The 21,688-nt window shown below is 43.7% G+C and overlaps 1 protein-coding gene across 1 annotated transcript in view; it reads left to right on the top strand.

Annotated features, from left to right (window-relative positions):
* The window catches only part of LOC101605545 (liver carboxylesterase 1), a 30,296-nt gene extending 9,304 nt beyond the window's left edge, over positions 1-20,992 (top strand). Inside the window, exons 5-15 of the mRNA XM_045142694.1 lie at positions 856-989; positions 3,586-3,739; positions 5,857-5,961; positions 7,858-7,962; positions 9,688-9,726; positions 14,953-15,093; positions 16,900-16,980; positions 17,210-17,357; positions 19,344-19,475; positions 20,425-20,497; positions 20,812-20,992. Of these exons, the coding sequence (XP_044998629.1) occupies positions 856-989; positions 3,586-3,739; positions 5,857-5,961; positions 7,858-7,962; positions 9,688-9,726; positions 14,953-15,093; positions 16,900-16,980; positions 17,210-17,357; positions 19,344-19,475; positions 20,425-20,497; positions 20,812-20,992 (1,293 nt within the window). The remainder of the gene's footprint in view (positions 1-855; positions 990-3,585; positions 3,740-5,856; positions 5,962-7,857; positions 7,963-9,687; positions 9,727-14,952; positions 15,094-16,899; positions 16,981-17,209; positions 17,358-19,343; positions 19,476-20,424; positions 20,498-20,811) is intronic.
* Positions 20,993-21,688: the final 696 nt, after the last annotated feature.

Here is a 21,688-nt window from a genome sequence, read left to right as displayed (position 1 = left end):
CAGGGAAGCTCAACTCATCATGGAAGTATTAACTGAAGTGAAACTGAAATAGAAGTCCTGTGCTTGCTTATGCTCAGCTCCTGGGATGGTCCGGGCATGAGGAGGGTGGCGTGTTGAGAAGGACGTGACATCCTTGGCCTTTGCTATTCCCTTGGTGATATGCCAGGTTTGAAGAGCCCTGGAAAAAACATATCCTTGAGACTGGGGCCAAGGGTAAAAGCAACCATGTTGCATTGAGTGGGGTGGTGGCCAGGGCCCCAGCGGGGAGAGTTGGGAAGGAGAGAGATGGCCTTTTGCAACCCTGTTGGGCACTCATGGCCTTTTATAATGGCTTCCTTACTCACCACCAAGAAAACTAGGTGAGGGCTGGAGAGATGGCTTAGCGGTTAAGTGCTTGCCTGTGAAGCCTAAGGACCTCAGTTCAAGGCTTGATTCCCCAGGACTCATGTTAGCCAGATGCACAGGGTGGCACATGCATCTGGAGTTCGTTTGCAGTAGCTGGAGGCCCTGGCACACCCATTCTCTCTCTATCTATCTGCTTCTTTTTCTCTCTATCTATTGCTCTCAAATAAATTTTAAAAATGAACAAAAAATATTTTTAAAAAAATACAAGAAAACTAGGTGAACAGAAGCCAGATGTAGTGATGCTCACCTTTAATCCCAGGACTTGGGAATCAGAGGTAGGAGGATTGCTATGAATTTGAGGCCATCCTGAGACTACATAGTGAATTCCAGGGGCTAAAGTGAGACCTTACTTTGAAAACACAAACAAAAACCTAGGTGAACAAGCCAAACAACCTATGTCATTCTTTCTCTACTGCCTACAACCTGCATGGTGGTTTCTTTCCTGTCCAGGTGATGGTGTGGATTCATGGAGGTGGTTTGCTGGCTGGCGGGGCATCCACTTTTGATGGTCTAGCCCTCTCTGTTCATGCAAACGTGGTGGTGGTAGCCATTCAGTACCGCCTGGGCATCTGGGGATTCCTCAGGTAAGGTATTAAACCCTTTCACTTTCCATCAGCACCTCCCCCGCTGTGTGAGGGGGTGTTAGGACTCAGGCCTGATCACATCATTCTTCAAAAGGAACTTTGCCGAGTGCCTTAAAAAACATACACATGTTTCTTCACCTTCGGCTCCAACAGTGTTCTCATTTCTCAACTACATTTGTCCACTTACTTCTGAGCCTCTGTGTGTAACTGTTCTCTCTACCTGAGAGGGGTATGTTCCCTGTGCGACTCCTGTTCATCCTTCAAGACCTGGCCCTCATGTCACCTCTGCAACACTGACGTCCTTTCCTCCTGCGCTGTTCAGCACGCTGCATTGCTCCACAAGGGCGGTCACCTCGCACCACAGCAGCCAAGTGCTGCGTGTCTTCTCACGGGGAAGGAGGGAATGCAGAAAGTTCAGCTTGTATGAGAAGGAATGAGTGGCTGGGGATGAAGATTCTCAGAGCATGTGACCCCTGTGAACAATGCTCCCTGGAGAGGGGTAGGGTCTGCTCAGCTCATGTCAATCATCATCATCATCAGCAGCAGCATGCAGGAATTAAGTCTAGAGTCTTCTCCACCAAGTCTACTTGGAAGGAGGACAGGATTCCTGTGGTGTGCAGGAACATGAGACTTTTCTGGATATTCTTTTTTTAGTAATGAAGTTTTTAAAAATATATTCTATTTATTTATCTATTTGAGAGAGAGAAAGAGGGAGAGAGAGAGAATGGCCATGCCAGAGCATCCAGACACTGCAAATGAACTCCAGATGGATGTGCTGCCTTGTACATCTGGCTTACGTGGATCCTGGAGAATTGAACCAGGATCCTTTGGCTTTGCAGTCAAACGCCTTAACTGCTAAGCCATCTCTCTAGCCCACTGAGTATTCTTGACCCAGAACATCCAACCCTGATCCGATTGATGGCTAGACTTGGACCACCACTGTGAAGTCATAGAGCTGCAGAAGCACCCAGACCTGCCTGTCACTAGGTATGTCTGGGCCAGATATGTCCCAGCCTCACACCTCACAGGGTGCCAAGTCTTATTGATCAACTTTTGTTTCTCTGCATCCTGTTTAAGTACCCCTGCCACAAGTTTTCTGTCCAATTCCTCTCTCCCCATCTCTCCTTCATCCATTCAGGCAGGTTTTCTATCATTCATCTGTACACTCTGAGATTTCTGAGGTCACCAATGATCTCTAGCCTCACCATTAGTACAGCCTGGTAACCTCTCAATAGCAGCCACGAATGATCACTCACACCTCTTTGAAATGCTTTCTTCTGTGGCCTTGGCCACCTTCGACCTTCCTGTCTGCTTGTCTTCAGTCTTCCCCCTTCCTGTCCTTATCTTTCTACTTGTTTCCTTCTCCCTGCCCACCTATTCCTTGTGTGGTCCCAGCACAACCTCAGATGCCACTTTTAGAAGTTTCAGACTTCTTTACAAGGGTGTCTGTAGCTCTCATGGCTGGAGTTACTGCTGACTAGGAAGCAAAACCTCGTGGTAGCTTTGGGCAAGAAGTCCAAGGACCAGCCTGGGGCTCTGTCCTTGAAGCCATCAAGGCCTCTGTCCCTGTTATGGATGATCCCAAACATTTCCCAGTTACCCTGATGATCAGCATCCTGCTCATGGCTTTATCACTTGGTATCTTGGCTCCACCCCTAGGTGCTTTTTCTCTGTTGCTTCCCTACCTAAGGTGCTAGTCTCCCACATATTACTACTGCACTTCTTTTTGCCCTTCAGTCTCAAGGAAAATCTCACTAAAAACAGCCAATAGTGCCCAGATCATAACATGAATGCTTTGCTGTTTAGAAACTGATTCCACCATATAACCTACTCTAACATTCTTACCTTCAGGCTTCCATTGTGCCTCAGGGCAGGGACTTGGTTCATCCAAGATCTCTGCAGTGCTGCGCAGGGTGATCTTCACCCCAGTTTGATCTCACTTCAACCTGAGGATCTCCTTGTCACCTGAGGCCACAACAAAAAGGCTTTTGACATTCCACTTTAGGCTTTGTCTAGACTGTTCCTCCAAACTCTCCAAACCTCATTCCAAAGTCACTTCCACATTTTTTTAAGTCTCACTATATCAACAGCCCTGCTCCTTGGTACCAATTTGCTTGTATTAGGCCACTTTCCACTGCTATAGCAAGATATCAGAGGCTGGGTACTCTATAAAAATAAGGCTGGTTTAACAGACAGCTTTAAAAGCCAAAAGCCTGTGACTCTGGGCAGTGTTGAATCATGGCAGGAACACATATGAGGAAGAGATCACGTGATGACTTAGGAAGCTAGAGAGCAAGGAGGGATAGACTTACTCTTCTATAACTTTCTTTTTAGAACTAACCAGAATCCCATGAGGAGCACATTAATTCTTTCTGAGGGCTGCACTCTTGATGGCCTAATCCTCTAACAGTATGTTCTACCTCTTACAGATTACCCAACCTCCCTCCAACATTGCCACATTGGAGACCAAGCCTTTGGCACAAGAATCCTTAAGAGACAAACCACAACCAAGCCGTTGCCAGCCCTCAGCCATTCTGAGCTCCTGAGAGCCGTGCTATGGTGACTTTCATCCCAACCTTCATTTGTTCTCTTACAGCACAGGAGATGAACACAGCCGTGGAAACTGGGGTCACTTTGACCAAGTGGCTGCCCTACAATGGGTCAAAAACAACATTGCCAACTTTGGAGGGGACCCAGGGTCTGTGACTATCTTTGGAGAATCAGCAGGAAGTGAAAGTGTCTCTGTTCTTGTAAGTGTTTGGGCACAGGGCCACATGCCCAGACTTGATGTAGCTTTTGATGGGAATTCTTGGTGACCAGCCAGTCCAGTTACAAGCACCTCTGCTGCCAAGATCTAAACTGACATTCACTGAACAAGATTTAATAGGTAGCAAGCCAACACACAAACACTCGCAAGAAGCTCAACGCTTAGCTCTTTGTTTTGGTGGTGTAAAAATCTCCTGCTCAGCCTGTGACTGGCCTTCTCAGTCTCCCTGAGTGATTGAGTTCTCTCTCTCTCTCTCTCTTTCTATTGTTTTACATCAGGACTCACTTTACTTAATGGTAGATATAAATTATGAATTAACAGAGGCTAGGATGAGGGTTGGATAGGAGCCAGATTTGCACATGGGGAGGTTGTCAGCATCGTCAGCATCTACCTTCCTCTAAGGTGCTCTATGGCTCGTCCATGCCCAAGAGGGAAGGAAGAAGTCTCTAGGGCGAAGGGGCACTGTGCTCTGAGAGGGACAGAGAAGAGATGGATACAGCAAAGGGAACAAAGAAAAGGATAGAAAGTGGGTCACTGACACAAACTACAGGCATGAGCGATCTTGCTGGTATTGGAGACAAGGGAACACTGAGAGAAGCTATAAAAAGTGCTGGGATCAGCACTCAGGAGGCAGAGGTAGGAGGATCGCCTTGTGTTCAAGGCCACCCTGAGATTACATGGTCCAGGTCAGCCTGGACTAGAGTGAAACTCTACCTCGAAAAACAAACAAAAATGAAGAAGAAGGAGGAGGAGGGTAAGGAGAAGAAAATACAATAAAAAGTGCTGGGATCCTTAAGAAACCCTCCAGCTACCTTAGAGTCAGGCAGAGGATCAGTTACATGACTTTACTTTTCAAATACATATTGGCTTCATAGTTTAATATTCACAGGATAATACTTTTCTATCTTATGTTTTTAAATATTTTATTTTTTATTTGAGAGAGAGAAAGAGGCAGAGAAAGAGAGAGAGAGAGAATGGGCATGCCTGGGCCTCTAGCAACTGCAAACAAATCCAGACACGTGCTGCCATGTGCATCTGGCTTACATGGGAATTGGAGAATTGAACCTGGGTCCTTAGGTTTCACAGGCAGATGTTTTAAGGCAGATGTTTTAACCACTAAGCAATCTCTCCAGCCCCTATTTTGTGTTTTTAAAGCAGATATAAGGCCAAAGGACAAAAAAAGTCATTTACATTCTCACTTCCTAGAAATTATTACTGTGGGTATTTTGGCATGCATTTTTCTAGTATTTTTGTACAACTTTGCCCACCCCCAATACCTCTATTTATCATTTATCTATCATCTCTGTCTTCCTGACTCTCTGTCTCTATCATTTGTCTTTTTGAGAAAAAATATTTCTCAACATTACACTATATCATAAATATCCCCCCCAATACTAGGGATATTTCCTTGATGGTTTCTTTTATAATTCATAATATTTCATGGTAATAATGAAACATTTTTTATTAACCAGTATAATAATAAAACCTTGAGTTATTTATTTTTATTATTATAAATACCATGAACTTTCTTATGAGCCTTCATGATGATATTTTCTGGATACATTCTTCATATCAAATATGCTGAAACAGGGCTGGATAGATGGCTTAGTAGTTAAAGTGTTTGCCTGTGAAGCCAAAGGACCCAGGTTTGATTCCCTAGCATGAATGTGACCCATGTAAACCAGATGCATAAGGTGGCACATGCTTCTGGAGTTCACTTAGAGTAGCTGAAGGCCCTGGCATACCCATTCTCTCTCTCTCTTTCTCTCTTTCCCTGCCTCTACCTCTCTCAGATAAATTTAATTAAATTAAAATCTAAAAGATTAAAATTAAATATGCTAAAACAGAGTTTGTAATGAGAAATTACAAATCTGCCTTTCCAATTGTTTTGAATGCCACACACTTTCTCTACTCTCTCTCATTCAGAGAAAGCCTGGAAATCAGGCCAAGACAGGTGAGTTGCCACCATGCCCACTGAGCACCAGGGTCCCTAAGGGAAATGGTCAGGCACAGGATGCATGTGGAGGAACTCTTATGGGATCAATTAGTCAGTGACCATCTCCCTGTTAGCATTAACTCTCCACTCCATCTCCTTCCCAGGTTTTATCTCCCCTTGCCAAGAACCTCTTTCACAGGGCCATTTCTGAAAGTGGTGTGGCCCTCACTCCATGTCTGTTCAGGAAGAACACCAGGCGTGGAGCTGAGGTAGGTCACCTGGCCCATTCTTACTAAGTTCTCTGGGAACCATCAAGTGACAGTCTGGTCATGGGGTCCAACTGACATCCTCAAGTATTGCTGAAGTGAGGATGGCTGGATGAGAGGAACAAGGAGACAGTGCACCCATCCTCCCACTTTATAGCCCGGAAACTGGATTAGAGTGTGGAAGTAATTTATCAGGGTCAAGCTGGGAGTCAATGCTCACAGCAGGGCTGGAGAGATGGCTTAGCGGTTAAGCGCTTGCCTGTGAAGCCTAAGGACCCCAGTTCGAGGCTCGGTTCCCCAGGTCCCACGTTAGCCAGATGCACAAGGGGGCGCACGTGTCTGGAGTTCGTTTGCAGAGGCTGGAAGCCCTGGCGCGCCCATTCTCTCTCTCTCTATCTGTCTTTCTCTCTGTGTCTATTGCTCTCAAATAAATAAAAAACAATTTTAAAAAATATTTTTAAAAAAATGCTCACAGCACTGCCTTGCCAGCCAGTGCCCCATCCATTGACCACACTGGCCAACGTGTTAGGCTGTGCAGTCGGGAGTGACCTGTTATGACGGCGTATGTCTGTCAGGGTCTGGGTTTTGGTAGTCTCTGTTGCAGGATGTGGGCCTTGAATAACTCCTCGCTGACAGCCTTGTGATGAGAAGTCATTCATTGATTTATTGAGTCACTCAAAGGTTTGAATATATCTGTGTACCTTGCAGCCACTCAAAGCATCTATTCTGGTGGAGAAAATCAATTCTTGATTATATGATCATACCAATGATAAAATTTCAACTATGACAAGATGAATAAAGGGGAGGTAATAAACAACTCTTATGTGATAACAAGAATCCAAAAGGAACATTTAGTTCAGCCAGTTTGCTTCCAGTAAACACGAGAACAATAGCTGCCTCTAAGATTAGAAAATCCCCCTTGAGAACACACCCCTTAGGTAGAGACTCTGGCCAAATGAGCTGTCTGTAGGACATGCACTGTGCTCCAGACATGCAGCTCCCATGAATCATCACTTACACTGTGGTGGGCTTTTCATTTATGGGCTTTCAGGTGGTACAGCTGCTGCTGAGTTGTTTGTTGCTCTTACAAGCTACCCCTCCCCTGCTCTGTAAAGTAACTCCAATAAACTCACTGGGAATTTACCAAAAATAAATAAATAAAAAATACCCCTTGAGGGCTGGAGAGATTACTAAGTGCTTAAGACACAAGCTGCAGAACCTAATGACCGAGGTTTGATTTCCCAGTACCCATGTAAAGCCAGTTTCACAAAGTGGCACATGCGTCTAGAGTTTGTTTACAACAGCTAGAAGCCTTGGCATGCTCACATCCCCATTCATTCTCTCTCTCTCTCTCTCTCTCTCTCTCTCTCTCTCTCTCTCTCTCTCTCTCTGTGTCTCTCTCTCTCCCCTGTCTTTTTCTCTGTTTCTGCCTGCAAATAAATATATGTTTATTCATAAAAAGAAAATACCCCTTGGCTCCAGAGAATAGTAGCTACCTTCCATGACCTAGAAAAATGAACATGAAAATGATAAACAGCAAACATGTTGTTCAAACAGTTCTCTGTAACGATGAAGTCTGAAATCAGACAGTAGAACTTAGAATTCCATGCTTTCAGCCACTGTGACCCACTGCTTTTCTTAAAACAGTCAGCTTTCAGATCATCAGATGCATTTTTACAGAGATATAGTAACAGAGACTCAAATGTGTGATTTGCTCATGCCACAATTAAACTTAGTAATAGGGGCAACACAGTGGAACCCAGATCCTTCACCTGTAGGTCTAGCATATTTTTTGCTACTGCTTCCTAGTGCTGGGCTTGAAATAGAGCTTGTCTATCTATATTCGTGGGGGGAGCAAATGTTGCTCTTGAGCTCTGCGTTGCCCTGTGATCTCTGCAGCAGGTGGCTGTCACTTCTGGGTGTAAGGCCACTACATCAGCTGACATGGTTCAGTGCCTGCGTGGGAAGACAGAGGATGAGCTCTTGGAGACCACAGTGAAAATGGTAGGTATGCCCATTATAATGGTCCTCTCCCTGTAGACTGGTTATAGTTTTCATCTGGGCTGTTGATCTTGTGTCTTGAACAAAGCACCTGCCATAATTTCTCACCTTTCAGGAGCCGTGTCCGTCTCCTGATGCAAATTGAGAATTAGATTTCCTCCTTTGTAAATTATGAAATACCTCAAAGGCCAAAACACCCCAAAATAATATGAAAAAATACATAACAATCCTCCATATTCATCAAAACAATAATTTTACTATCATTATATTCAGATGAATTTTAATAAGTTAAGTAGCATTTTCTATTCACAGGAGTTACAATCATCCTAAATGTTAAGGTTGGAGATATTGAGTATAAAGGTTTCCAGAAAGGATCACTACTACAATTTGTCTAGTGGTAAGAAATAGGGCTAGAGAGATGGCTCAGTGGTTAAGGCACTTGCCTGCAAAGCCTACTAATCCAGGTTTTGTTCCATAGCACCCAGGTAAAGCCAGATGCACAAGGTGTCGCATGTATCTGGCATTCACTAACCCTAGTCTCCTCTCTCTCTCTCTCTCTCTCTCTCTCTCTTTTTCTCTGCATGCAAATAAATAAGTAAATAAAAATATATTTTAAAAATGAACTCAATCAGAACCTTGAGAGGCCAGATATTTGGATAACCATATATTTATCCATCCATCCATCCATCCATCCATCCATCCATCCATCCATCCATCAATCCATCATCCATCCATCATCAAATCATCCATTTATCTAGCTACTAACCCATCTAATTTAGGATACTTCCACTAAATGAATAGCAATTTATCTATATTTCCTTCAGCCATTCTTGGTCATGTTGCCATCCATGTATCACTCAGCCATACAACAAAAGCAACTCTTGTTCTTCTCCTCTAGCTATGAATGTGTCTGATTCACCATGACTCCATGCACAAGCAACTCTATTCATCCAAATATCCAATGTGTGGGCCAAGGGGAGTGATACAGATATAAACTGAGACAGCCTCTTTCGAGGGCTAACCAAGGAGAAACACATTCAGACGCTTAATAGGTTAAATGAGTTGGAGTGACAGAGAGAGGACACATGTATTATAACCAGCTAAGGAAAGGTGGCACTGAAGGATTGATGAGTGGTCACGACAGGCTGTCATCACAGGGAAGTTCAGTAGTACAAACATAGCATTCGGGGAAGTGGGGCTGATTCCCATAGTGTGGAAGATGTATGATCTCAGCAGGAGGTTGAGCCATTGCTCTCTTTCTCTCCCCTTGGCACTGGATGATGCTCTTGGACCCCATGGGAGACCACTAATTAGTACTGGTCACTGCCTGTATGCCCATGGGTTAAGTCCAATGTGACCTTGGGGCTTGGGTTCAAGCTCATCAGGTTCACATGAGCCAATCAAGCTACTCAAACAATTAAAATAGGTTGCATGACTGCAAAGATAAATATTCAAGCCCTTCTCCACCTGACACAAGAAGACAAAACTTGTAAGGAAAAGTAGGCACAACAGCATAATCTTGTTCAGAGCTTGAGACCTTGACCCTGGGTCTCAGGACCCGTCCCTTTGCTGGTACCTATCCCTCTCTTGTCTTGCTCTTCCATCAGGTGGTCATGCCACTGGAGCCCATGCAGATATGTTTTACCCTGGGCCCAGGGCACAGAGAGTGAAAAAGGCTTTTATACACAGAGCATTATCTCACCAGGTCTTCTGCCTTTGTCTTCACAGAAATTTTTTGCTCTTGATTTACATGGAGACCCCAGAGAGGTAAGGATTTCCGCTTGCTATTACTGGTTCTGAATCTTAATACTTTTAAGCTCTAGTTGATTATGAAGCAAAGAATTCTCCTTTGTGCAATAATAATCATCTGGGAATTCCCAGCTCTGGGATGCTTCCCATCCTGACAGGCACTTTTGTTCATAATTAGCCAGTTACCTTTGTAAAAAATAATTATAATAATAGTCATTTTGTATACATTTTGCTGATGGTAACCCAGGAAAGGAAAGTTACTTTCCAGAGTAACATAGGCAGGAGGACCAAAGACAGGGTAGACCTGAATCCCAGTCCAGTGATTCTAGTCAACAACTCCTCGTCGCCTGGGTTCAGCGATGCATTTTCCTTTATGTCTCCTGTTCCAAAATGTCTTCCATTAAAAAAATTATAATAAATTTAAAAAATGACTTCCATTGTCAGGAACTAAAGATGCCTGGTGATGGTTGTAGGAAATTCCACTGAAGGGTACAGATCAGGAAGGATACAGGACTGATGAGCTGTGCAGACACTAGCCTACTTTCCATACCCAGAAAGTAACAGTGCCACATCTCTTCCTTCCTCCCTCCTATCTCTCACTACCGGTCTGAGTCTGCTGACAGTTCCTGTGCTCCCTTCCTAGAGCCTAAAGGTCCAGTTAGGAAGAAATGAGATTCTTTTAATCACTTTACCATGTGGAAAGAGATGACTTAGCAGTTGGGCTACAGCAGGGAAATAGACAATTCTCTGCCTTCCTGGAGCCTCCCATTCCAGTGCAGGCAGGGGGTGTGATAGGAGAACAAATAAAATATGTGGTGTGTCTGATGATGGCAAGATGGAAAGTGAACAAAAGAAGTGGAAAATGAGGACAGAATTGGCTAGCAGTTTGAATGCAACTGTAGGGTCAGGGGAAGGAATGCAGCCATCTGGAAACCTAGAGGGAGAGTGCTCGGGCAGAGCAGGCGCAGGGCAAAGGCTCTGCTGCAGGATACCCATGTGCTTGGAGTGTAAGCAATGAGGGGAGAGCAAGCCTGGGGCTTGGGTGGCTGGGGAACTGGGAGATGTGCAATGGCCACTGAAAGGTCTTGGGTTTGGGATTCCACTTGAGATGGGATGTTTTCACAGAACTCTGAACAGGGAAATGGCATGGCTCAGGGTTTACCAAAGTCTTTGCCTACATAGGGAAAAATGACCATAGCCAAGGGATTAAACAGATATAGTATGAGAGCTTTATACCAGATCAAGGGATCCTGGCAGATTATACCAGGGCTTGAGCAATAAGGCGATGAGAAATGATTGGAATGTTGATATATTGGTAGGACTCTGATAGAATTAGTTGGTAGAAAGTCGTGGGATGTGAGATACAGAGAGAAGGGAAGAACACCCCTGACTTCTATGACCCAGTCAGGCAGTGCACCTGGCCATCAGTGCAGCCACCAGTGTCCCTGAATCCCATGGTAGTCACTGTGGCTCCTACAGTTGCTGATGTCATTGTTGCCTTTGAGAATGCTGTCCTAGGACAGCTTTCACTGTCTTGTCTTCTGGACTTTTTCTGTATTCTCTCTTTACTAGCCTTATTCTTTTTCTTACTTCCATGCCCCATGGTATGCTACCATACTGGTCCCTCTCAACACAAGTTAAAGTGTGTCATCTCCTGTCTTAAAATTAGGCTTCAGTTATGATATGAATCCCCTTGCCTTCATGGAGTTACCCCTCAAAGCCTGAAATGGGTCAGATCATATGCTCCACTCTGTGACAGTCTCTCTGACCCTGTGCCAGGGCACTCATCCACATCCATGTTTCCTGATGTGTGCATAAATAAATAAATATAGAAAGACAGACTGGTGAATGCAATTCCCCTGCATCCACCATGCATTCTCTGCTTGTGAGTGAACCTTTTTGAAAGAACTCAGTGATTTGTGCTCACACACACAGGTAAAGCCATGAAGCTCGAGTCATATGATGCACATATTCCCATCTTAAATCAAGCATAGCACTGCTCTGGCTGCATGCTCCATTTCCCCCAGCATGAAGTATTCTTTTGTAGTCTGTTTACTCCAGTATTAGCTGCAGTTTGGTGCTGTGTGTTAGTGATTTCTGTGTGGAACATGGCTCCTGAGCATAGGTAAACAGCAGAAGTGCTCTTAAGTGCAAGGGTTCTGTGATGTGCCTTACAAAGAACATATATGTGACATACGAGCTTCCTTCAGGCTATTGGAACTATTGGCTTTGAGTTTCATGTTAATGTCAACAATACAACACATTCTAAAGAGGATTTGCTTGTCTGTGGGTGAGGTGTTATGGCATCTGTAGTGTGTGATGAAGCTTCATAAAGATGAAAAGGAAACTCTATTTGTGGATTTGTCACATGAGAAAGAATGTCAAAAACATGTACTGGGTAAAAGGGTTGTGAAACTGAAGTTTGAGAGACTTACATTATGTTATTAGGAAAATGTTAAGCCCTACCTGTTTTATGAACAAAAACTACATTTAACTCATTTTTAAGAAATTGTGTAGTATTAGAAAACAGAAACTTGCCCATCAAGGAAAAACAACAAAAATATGATCAGAGGCTTATAGGAACTTAACTCTGGATTTCTCCTTAGATGTTGACTTAGTGTGCACTGATAGAACATTGACATGGATTGAATCCAAAATGTTCCCCCATGGCTAGTGTTTAGAATGCTTTTCCCCAGTTGACAGCTATTGTGGAACCTTAGGAAGTAGAGGAATAGTCATTAGAAGTCGCTCATTAGATATGGTTTTGTTCCCTGGTTCCTTCCTCACTCTGCCTCCTGGTCCATTGTGATATGAACTGAGCTACTCTGCTCTGCCCTCCCTGCCAAAATGGGCCAAAGCCCTTTGAAACCACGAACCCAAATAAATCTATTAAATTATTTGGGGAATGCATTTTGGTCACAGTGATAAACAACTAACAGAAAATTGGCATCTGAGTCATTGGTACTTGACTGTGTGGATCCTTGGTCTTTGTATCAGATTTGAATGAGGGAATTGGAAGAATTTGGTGACTGGAGAAGCCACTAAGTGCTGTACAGAGAGATTTATCATTGATTCTGGTGGGAGCATAGAAGTCAAGAAGGTTGACAGAAATGAGGGCCGTAAACACTAGGCTTATAGGTTTCAGATGGGAGGAAAGACCCCATTGGGGATTGGGCTAGAGGCCATTCAGGTTACATCATGAAAAAATGGTCCACATTATGTTTGTGTCCTAAAAATATGAGTGATACTCAACTCAAAAGTAATGGATTAATTGATTTAACAGAAAAAAAAAAATCTCCAGGACTCTGGATACAGATCAATGGCAGCCTAGCATATGCAAGACTATTGGTTCGATCCTTGATATCACCAAACAAGTTCAATTTGGGGGCTGGGGAGATATCTCAATGATTAAAAGTGCCTACTTACAAAGCCTGTAAGCCCAGATTCAATTTATCAGTACCTATGTAAAGTCAGATATACAAAATGATGCATGCATCTGGAGTTATTTGCAATAGCAAAAGGCCCTGACACACCCATATACACACACTCACTCTCTCTCCTTTGCTTGCACTCATGCATGCAAATTAATAAATAAAAATATTTTTAAAAATAAAAATAAGTATAAAAGTAAAATAGAAAAAATTTCAAGATAGTATAGCATTCAACTTCTTTTAGTCAGACTTATAATGAAGATGCTGGGGATTCTAGGAATATGCAGACACAAAGTGAGCCCAGTCCAGGAGAAAGGCAAAGTGGGTTGCAAATGGAAAGGCCTTAGGCCTGGTCCTGCCAAAGACTGTTGGGGATCAGATGCTGCCACCATTTGACCTGGATGCCAGGCAATACAAGATTTGATGTTTTCTCTGATGAGTTTTGGTCTTACTTTGATTCTATCCTCCTTTTTTATTCTCCATTTCTCCCTCTGAAGTGGGAATGGGAAAGTTCACTTTGTATTATAGTGCATTAAAACTATATCCTCTTTTTGACTTTACAGGATCTCATAGTTAGGTGATGCCTTGAATTTCACAGCACCATGAATTTTAGACTTTTGAACAACGTTAGAAATGTTTAAAAAAAAAAAAAGTAGGGTTCCTTGAAATTGAAACTAAGTGCATTTTCATTGAGAGACATCCATGAGCCTTTTGGGGCCAAAGACAGAATGTTGTAGCTTAAGCCAGAAATGACTCTCATGGGCTCATATTTTGAAAACTTGTTTCCCATATGATGGGCAGGTTGTGAAACCTGTAGGATGTGGAAGTTGGCCGCTAGGGCCTTTGAAGGTTAGAACTTGGCTCATGGTTCTGCTTTGCTCTCTGCTTTTTGCTCTGCAGTGATGTGAAACTTCTCTTCCATGATAGAACAAATCCCTCTGAAACCATGAACCAAAATAAGTCTTCCCTGTCATTAGTTCTTTCTCTTAGGTACTGTGGCCATATTGGTACAAAAGTAATTAGTAATTAGGTAAACTTCATTTAATATAACTACTGTGAATAACATAAATAAGCTATAGATAGAGCTGGGCATGGTGGCACATGCCTTTAATCCCATGGGGCACTCTGTAGGCAGAAGTAGAAGGATTCCTGAGAGCTCAAGGCCACCCTAAGACTACAGGACAATATGAGCTAGAGTGAAACCCTACCTCAAACCACCCCCCCAAAAATAAGCTATAGATAAGCAGATAAATAGGAAGATAGAGATAGATACAAACTTCAGAAGGAAACATATATAAGTTCCTATACCGATATATCTACATATCTATATATTCTATGTAACAGGTTGAGAATCTATAATCTGAAAATATAAAATCCAAAATGTTTTGATTGCTGACATGGGGCCACAGGTAGAAAATTCCACTCATGGCCTCCTGAGGCAAGTTGCAGACAAAATGCAGGTACATTAAATTTCCCTCAGCCTCTGTGCATATTATGTAGGTGTTATAAATTATCAGTGAACTTTCTGTTTATATTTAGGTCTCATCTTCAATGTATTTCATTATGCAAGTGAAAATATTCCAAAATTTACCACCTTCTCATCACCTTACTAATTAATGATACCCAAGAGTCATATATCTACCCTCTTGGATCACATAGATTTAGTTCCCTTTTGAATGGTTGGAACTTCTGTAGCCATCCCCTGTGTACCTGGGGTCCTGTATTGTGGCCCTTACCACCAGATGGACAGAGAGGGGCCACAGGTGTTATATGGAACAGGTAATCACAAACATTACGTTGCTTTGTTCTCTAGAGCTATCCCTTTTTGACCACTGTAGTTGATGGAGTACTGCTGCCAAAGGACCCAGAAGAGATCCTGGCAGAAAAGAATTACAACACTGTCCCCTACATTGTGGGAATCAACAAGCAGGAGTTTGGTTGGTATATTCCAATGGTAAGAATATAGAAATTTCATAAAAACCCTACAGCCCATCACCACTTACCCCAGAACCCATAATCACTTATTCACCTGAGTTCTTCTTTCTGAGTCCCCTTTGAGTCCAGGGACTTTGCCTTTGCTGTCAAAAGTAGACTTTTCCATGGAAAAATTTTCCAAGATGGCTTAACTGTCCCTTGAAAAGCACAACCATAGGAACCCGTCTCTCATACATTCTTTGTCTTTCCTACATACCCTTAAAATGCCCATTCATAGGGCTGAAGAGATGGCTTGGTGGTTAAGCGCTTGTCTGTGAAGCCTAACGACCCTGATTTGAGGCTCAATTCCCCAGGACCCACGTTAGCCCGATGCACAAAATGGCGCACTTGTCTGGAGTTCATTTGTAGTGGCTGGAGGCTCTGGCATGCATGCCCATTCTCTCTCTCCCCATTTTTTTCCCTCTCTCTCTCTGTCGCCCTCAAATAAATAAATAAAAATAAATGAAAAAAATTAAAAATTGACCACTCTTAAATGGCTTATAGAGACAACATCCAGATTGTTCAACTGAGAACATCTACACAGGGGAAGGAGCTGGGAGGTCAGGAGAGCCAGTCTTGGACACCACAGCTTCCACCTTGGATTTGAGCTCAGGTCCAATAGAGTCTCAAAGGCTCTCAGTTGCTTCTTTGTAAAGATTTAGAGAAAATTATCTATGTTTGAGTGAAAATTGGTTCCTAAAAGGAAAATAACATGCTTTCCCTGTGTCAGAAATAGAGTAAGCTATGCATGAAAGCAGTAATCTTAGTTTCAGAAAAGATCATGCATGAACTGAACTCTGGTAGCTGACAGCAGTAGGTGAAGCAGTTCTGATGCTAAGACGTGCTCAGAAAGCATTCTGACGTGAGAGGCAAGTCCGTGTGGCCAGACATTGGACTGTCAGTCCATGCTTACCTGAAGGAAACACACACTTCTCTTCACAATAGGAAGCAGAGTTAGTCACAAGTTAAAGTAAGACCCTTACCCAAGTTAGGACTTTGTCCTTCCAGGAGGACTGGCAGGGAGATAACAAGAGCTTTTATTTCAAAGAAGTTTTAAAACAAAATTACAGAAATCATTGTTTTCAGGTCCTTGGGAAAACAGTTCTGGTCAAGAAATTCACATTTCAAAGAACAGAGAAAGGATTGATAACTGTAAGCTTTCTATAGTAGTTGCTTTAAGAAAGAGTTAGGGGTCAGACAGCTCAACCCCAAGAGTTTCCTTTTGTCAGCATTTTGCTTCCAAGCAGGCACTGTAGGATTGGAGTCATGCTAGGACATGGTTGTTGGCTCCTCCTTTGAGCGCAAAGGTTTGGACCGTGTCAGGATAGCTGAGAGTTCTACAGAGCTCACGGCAGGAGGACTGCGGCTCTCATGGCTATCATGGTTCATTTGGATTTCCTCAGCCATGTGAATCTGTGACAGAATGGACTGATTTACCTCCCATCTGTCCTTGGGCTCCTGGTATCTGCACTGCCTGAGCCTGAACACCCCCTCATTACCTTAAGGGTTACTGTGCATATTCCAGATGGACACACACACACACATGCACACACATACACACACCTAGCTCTTGCTAAACATATTTTTAGTTTTTCTATTTTTTTCCATTTCTGGATAAGTCCATTTGATTCTCTACTATTGTTCAATTCGTCAAGACCCATGTCCATAAAGGTCCCTGACCCCCTCCCCACAAAAAAAATCTATTTTTCTCCATTGGTTTGGTTGATTGGCCTGTTTGGATTTTCCCTTTAGTTCTCAATGATTCATAATTAACTATTTCTTTAAGATGATGGGCTACCCACTCTCTGAAGGTAAACTAGACCAAAAGATGGCCACATCCCTGCTGTGGAAGTCCTACCCTCTTGCTGTACGTATCCGTGGAATTGTGGGAAATGGCTAAGATTCAGGGAAGGGTGGAGGCTTGCTCCAAGTTACAGATTAATTTAATGGTGGGGAAAGGCAGCTGGGATCTGGTGTTCCCAGCCAGAAACAACCGGACAGGCCTGAAGATGTCCACTGGCAATGAAGCCTCTCCAACTGTGGAGGATCCATGTTGCCCATTTGGTGGGGCTGGTCACTTTCTTGATTCATTTCAGAACATCTCTAAGGAACTGACCCCACTGGCCACTGAGGAATATTTAGGAGGGACAGACAGCCCTGTTGAAAAGAAAGACCTGTTTCTGGACTTGATGGGAGATGTGTTATTTGCTGTTCCATCTGTGATCGTGGCCCGCCACCACAGAGGTGAGTCTCAGGATCTGGACAGAAGAGGGTGGGTCACTGGCTCATCAGCTCCCAACATAGACTAATGTAGACTATGGAAGGGAAGGCTGAATCCATATGGCCTGAGAGAGGATACTGTTCTATTTTGTTTCTGCCAGTAGACACCTCTGAGGAAAGGATGTGAATTTCAGTAGCTTATTTGGGAGTTGATCTCAGAAAACACCAGTAGGGAGAGTATGAAGTGCCACTGGGAAAAGACCACTCTGGGGACAGCTGGAGTTGGGATGATCATGGAAACACACAGAAACCACATCTCAGGGTTGTCCCATCTGAGTAGCAAGGGAACTAGAAGGTATTTACTTACCAGAACCCACATGCTATTAGTTGAAAGCTGTTCCAAGGAGTAGCCAATTCCTTGGCCCTTTAACTGGTTGCACATATGGGCAGGGTAGTCTAGAGTGACCACATAAAGCACTCAGGCAAAAAGCTACAGATGCTGGAGGCAGAAGTCAGGCTGACCTGCCAACAGAGGGAATGGGTGAGGCGCCAGCAGCATCAGCTATAGAGGTTTATGATTAAACCTTATGTGATTGTATGCAGACATAAAATGCAAATATTTAAGAACTTATTTAGGAAGGTTTTATTAGATAGATGATGAATGGATGAGTAGATTGATTATAGATAGATAGATAGATAGATAGATAGATAGATAGATAGATAGACAGATAGTTATTTGCAAAAATTGGATCAGAAGACCCAGAACAGGCACTCTGCCCTACCATTACCATTAGATAGTGCTGAGGTCCCAGGGCTGGGGGTTCATGGATTTATCTTGAAGGGGCAGGGATTCATGGCCTCCATGATTTAATCAGCAGAAAAAATGGCATCTTCTTGGAACTTGAACTGGATCTCTTTGGTGATGAAAGAGGAAATCACAGAGAAGCCAGGAGAGACTTCACTTTCTTTTGACACATCTCTGTTTTGCCATCACACTATCTCCTTAAGGCCTTGTCAACCCAGGCCAAATAGAAAACAGAATGTATGAGACGGCTCAAGTATGAGTTTGGTGGTTTCCTTAAACCCAAAAGACAGATGTGTGTCTTTGCAAATATTTTATTTGCATATCCTCATGCTGTGGACAAGTGAGAAAGACGCTGAGAATGTTCAAAGCCAGTCTGGCTAGAAGACACCTATCGGGTAGTTGATTTGCTTGAAATGAATGAGCACTGGTGTGTTTCCATAGCAACACACCCAGTGTATTTACCATATTGTGCCCATTCATTCATTTTTTTTTTTATCACATTTAGTTAGCATACAGCGTTTAGGTACCATTCATTTTGGCATTCTCAAGTGGCTTGTTTCAGCTGATTGTCCTACTCCCTTCTTCTTCCCAACCCCCTCCCTCCCCTGCAGCCTCCCCTCTTCTGTGTGTTTATATGACTCATGTGTCTTTCCACCCTTCCTTTCCTTATTAGCTCTTGATGCCTGCTCTTGGCTACCATTCTAGCTTCACAGGTCTTACAGTTTCTCCTCTTTTATGAATATAGATATTACAAACTAGGATCCATATAGTAGAGATAACATGAAATTTTGGTCCTTTTGAATTTGAGTTATTTTACATGACATAATTCTTCCAAGATCCATGCATTTTTCTGCAAATCTCGTAATTTCATTTCTCAGTACTGTTTAATAAGATGCCATTGTGTATATGTACCGCATTTTCATTATCCAACTACCTGTAAATAGATATCTAGGCTAATTCCATTTCTTAGCTATTGTAAATAGAGCATCAATAGACATGGATTTTCAGTTTTTAATCAGCAAATATCTGGATCAAACTCTGTTGCATCTCTACCAGTTGGGCAGCCCTAAGCAAGTCACTGGCCTTTCCTGAACCGTCTTCCCTACTGTGCAGTAAACAGAGATTTCCTGCACAGGTAGAGGTTTTGATATCTTCCAGGTATTTGTCTGATTATATGAACTGTGGGTGGATCCGTGTCTCCTCAGATGCCGGAGGCCCCACCTACATGTACGAGTTTCAATATCGCCCAAGCTTCTCATCAGACCTCAGACCCAAGACGGTGACAGCAGACCACGGAGATGAAGTTTACTCTGTCTTTGGGACACCATTTTTAAAAGGTAACAACTTTTTGCTGGCTTCCAGCTTAGAGCTAAGAGGCCTGGGTTCCAGTCTTGAATTGTGGCTTTAAGCAAGTTTCTCCTTTTCTCCAAATCTTACTTTTCCAACAGGGCAGATTTATACTGAGTAGTTGGCGATGTTCCTCCTCCTTAACAGACTTTGTAAATAAAGAAAGATGTATAGTATGTGCTTCCAACCACAGCCGCCATTCTCGGTTCCTGACCTGTGGCATCAATAAGATAGGTGGTGTGTCGCCTGCAGAGCTATGCTTGAGTGCAAGAATGCCACTGCTTGATTTTTGCTCCCACAGGCCCTTATAAGAGTATGAGAGAGGAGGGTTGTGAGGACTGATGTTAACCTTCAATAGGGTCTCATTTTTCTGTCCATCTGCCTATCTATATCTATTTAGCTACATGTTGTATTGTTTAAATTTGAATCTGTTTAATAACACAATAGTTAATAAAGCTTCAAAAATATTTTCAGTACCTAACTCTTAGCAGGTATATGTGGCCTTTGTCATACGTCATGGCTGTTTATAACATACCAGTTTCTCTGAGCTAGGTCACCCCTTAGGACCATTGTAGTTCTGTGAATTTTAGGCTCTATGCAAATGTGGATTTACTAGGAGATTAAGAAAAGTTTCAGGGGTCAGTGACCTGTGAGGCAACCCTGGGGGTGGCATTGTGACCCTGGGTAGGGAGGGATGGGCAGGTGGTCTTGGAGCCAAAGCCATCCAGCTAATGGATGGACTGCATGTGCACTGCGGAATCCGAGGTGCTCCAGCTGAAAGTGCCCAGCACTTAGCCAGGACCTTCCTCCCATGCCAATTCTGACTGGGTGTGTGGAGTAAGGGTGAAGACTGCATCTCTGAAAGCTCCTGTGATAGCCCCGCTGGGGGCCTGTGAACTGCACCATGAGCAGTGAAAGGCTTTTCCCTTCTTCCCACAGAGGGCGCCTCAGAGGAGGAGGCCAAGCTCAGTGAGATGATCATGAAATTCTGGGGCAACTTTGCTCGAAACGGGTGAGGCTGGTGGTAGTGATGGAACAGGGGTGGTGGGTGGTGGGTGAGGCGGGGTGCTGTGAGGATACCCACTGGGCAGCGGTGGTTTCTGAAGTGTGAGTAATCCGAGCCCTGATTCTGTGACCATAATGCTCTGACAGTGAAAAATTTTCTAAAAGTGGTCAGCTGCCCCAGGAGATAGCCAGCTCCCCATCTCCAGAGCTGTAAGGTCACCAGGCAGCAATAGACCAGTGGTCTCTACAATTCTCAGAAGAATGTGGGTACCACACAGAGAACTTTGAGAAATTTTATTTGATTCCCCCCCCCTTCCCCAGGAACCCCAATGGGGAAGGACTGCCCCACTGGCCAGAGTATGACCAGAGGGAAGGGTACCTGCAGATTGGTACCACCACCCAGGCAGCCCAGAGGCTGAAGGACAAGGAAGTGGCTTTCTGGACCATGCTCAGGGCCAAAGAGGCAGCGGAGAATCCATTCCAAGGAGACACTGAGCTGTGAATGGGAGGCCCCGGGCCACCCTGGAAGCTTAGAGCAGCTAAAATGGGACTCTTCCACAGAAGATGTCTGCAAGCTGGTGGATGCTAGAGAATGGTGTGATGGGAATAGGCAGAGGTTATGGAGGGAAGATGTTTGCATTAAGACTTTAAGTTTTGAAATAAATGAGATATTGTGTTGAGAAACTAATTTGTGTCTGTCTTGAACTGGAAATGAATCCATCCCTCTTGAAGAGAAGGGTGAAGGAAGAGCTCACCCTCAGGAGAAAGGCTTTGCCTCTGTGATGATAGTTTGGCCTCTATACATGCTGAGTCTAGTGGGCTGGGGAGGGGAGTGGCTAACAGGGACTCTGGACCTGTCACATCTCTGGGCCCTAAACATCTGACAGTAATGGGACCTGGTATGGTGAGAGCTGAGCACCTTCTCCTCAGTTTGGAGCTGCATGTGGAGACTGGATGGCACAGGTTGAGAATATACCTGGAAGGAGAGGGAGAGGTTCCATGGTGAGCCTGTGGCACTCTTGCATTGCCTTACTCACCTTTTTGCAGTTCTTCATTTCCATCCTGAGTATGTGAAATAACCTCTCATATAGAGTAACTCTCAGGACAGTAACTTACCATGGACAGTAACCTCCCATGAAGCTATGTTTTGAATCTCTCTGCACCCTGAGCCACTTCACATCCAGGCATGGGCCACATT

This window comes from Jaculus jaculus, chromosome 1 (genome assembly GCF_020740685.1).
Source record: "Jaculus jaculus isolate mJacJac1 chromosome 1, mJacJac1.mat.Y.cur, whole genome shotgun sequence".
In the NCBI taxonomy this organism is placed as follows: Eukaryota; Metazoa; Chordata; class Mammalia; order Rodentia; family Dipodidae; genus Jaculus; species Jaculus jaculus.
The sequence above is the reverse complement of the archived record's forward strand: the minus strand, read 5'-3'. Positions and strand labels throughout refer to the sequence as shown.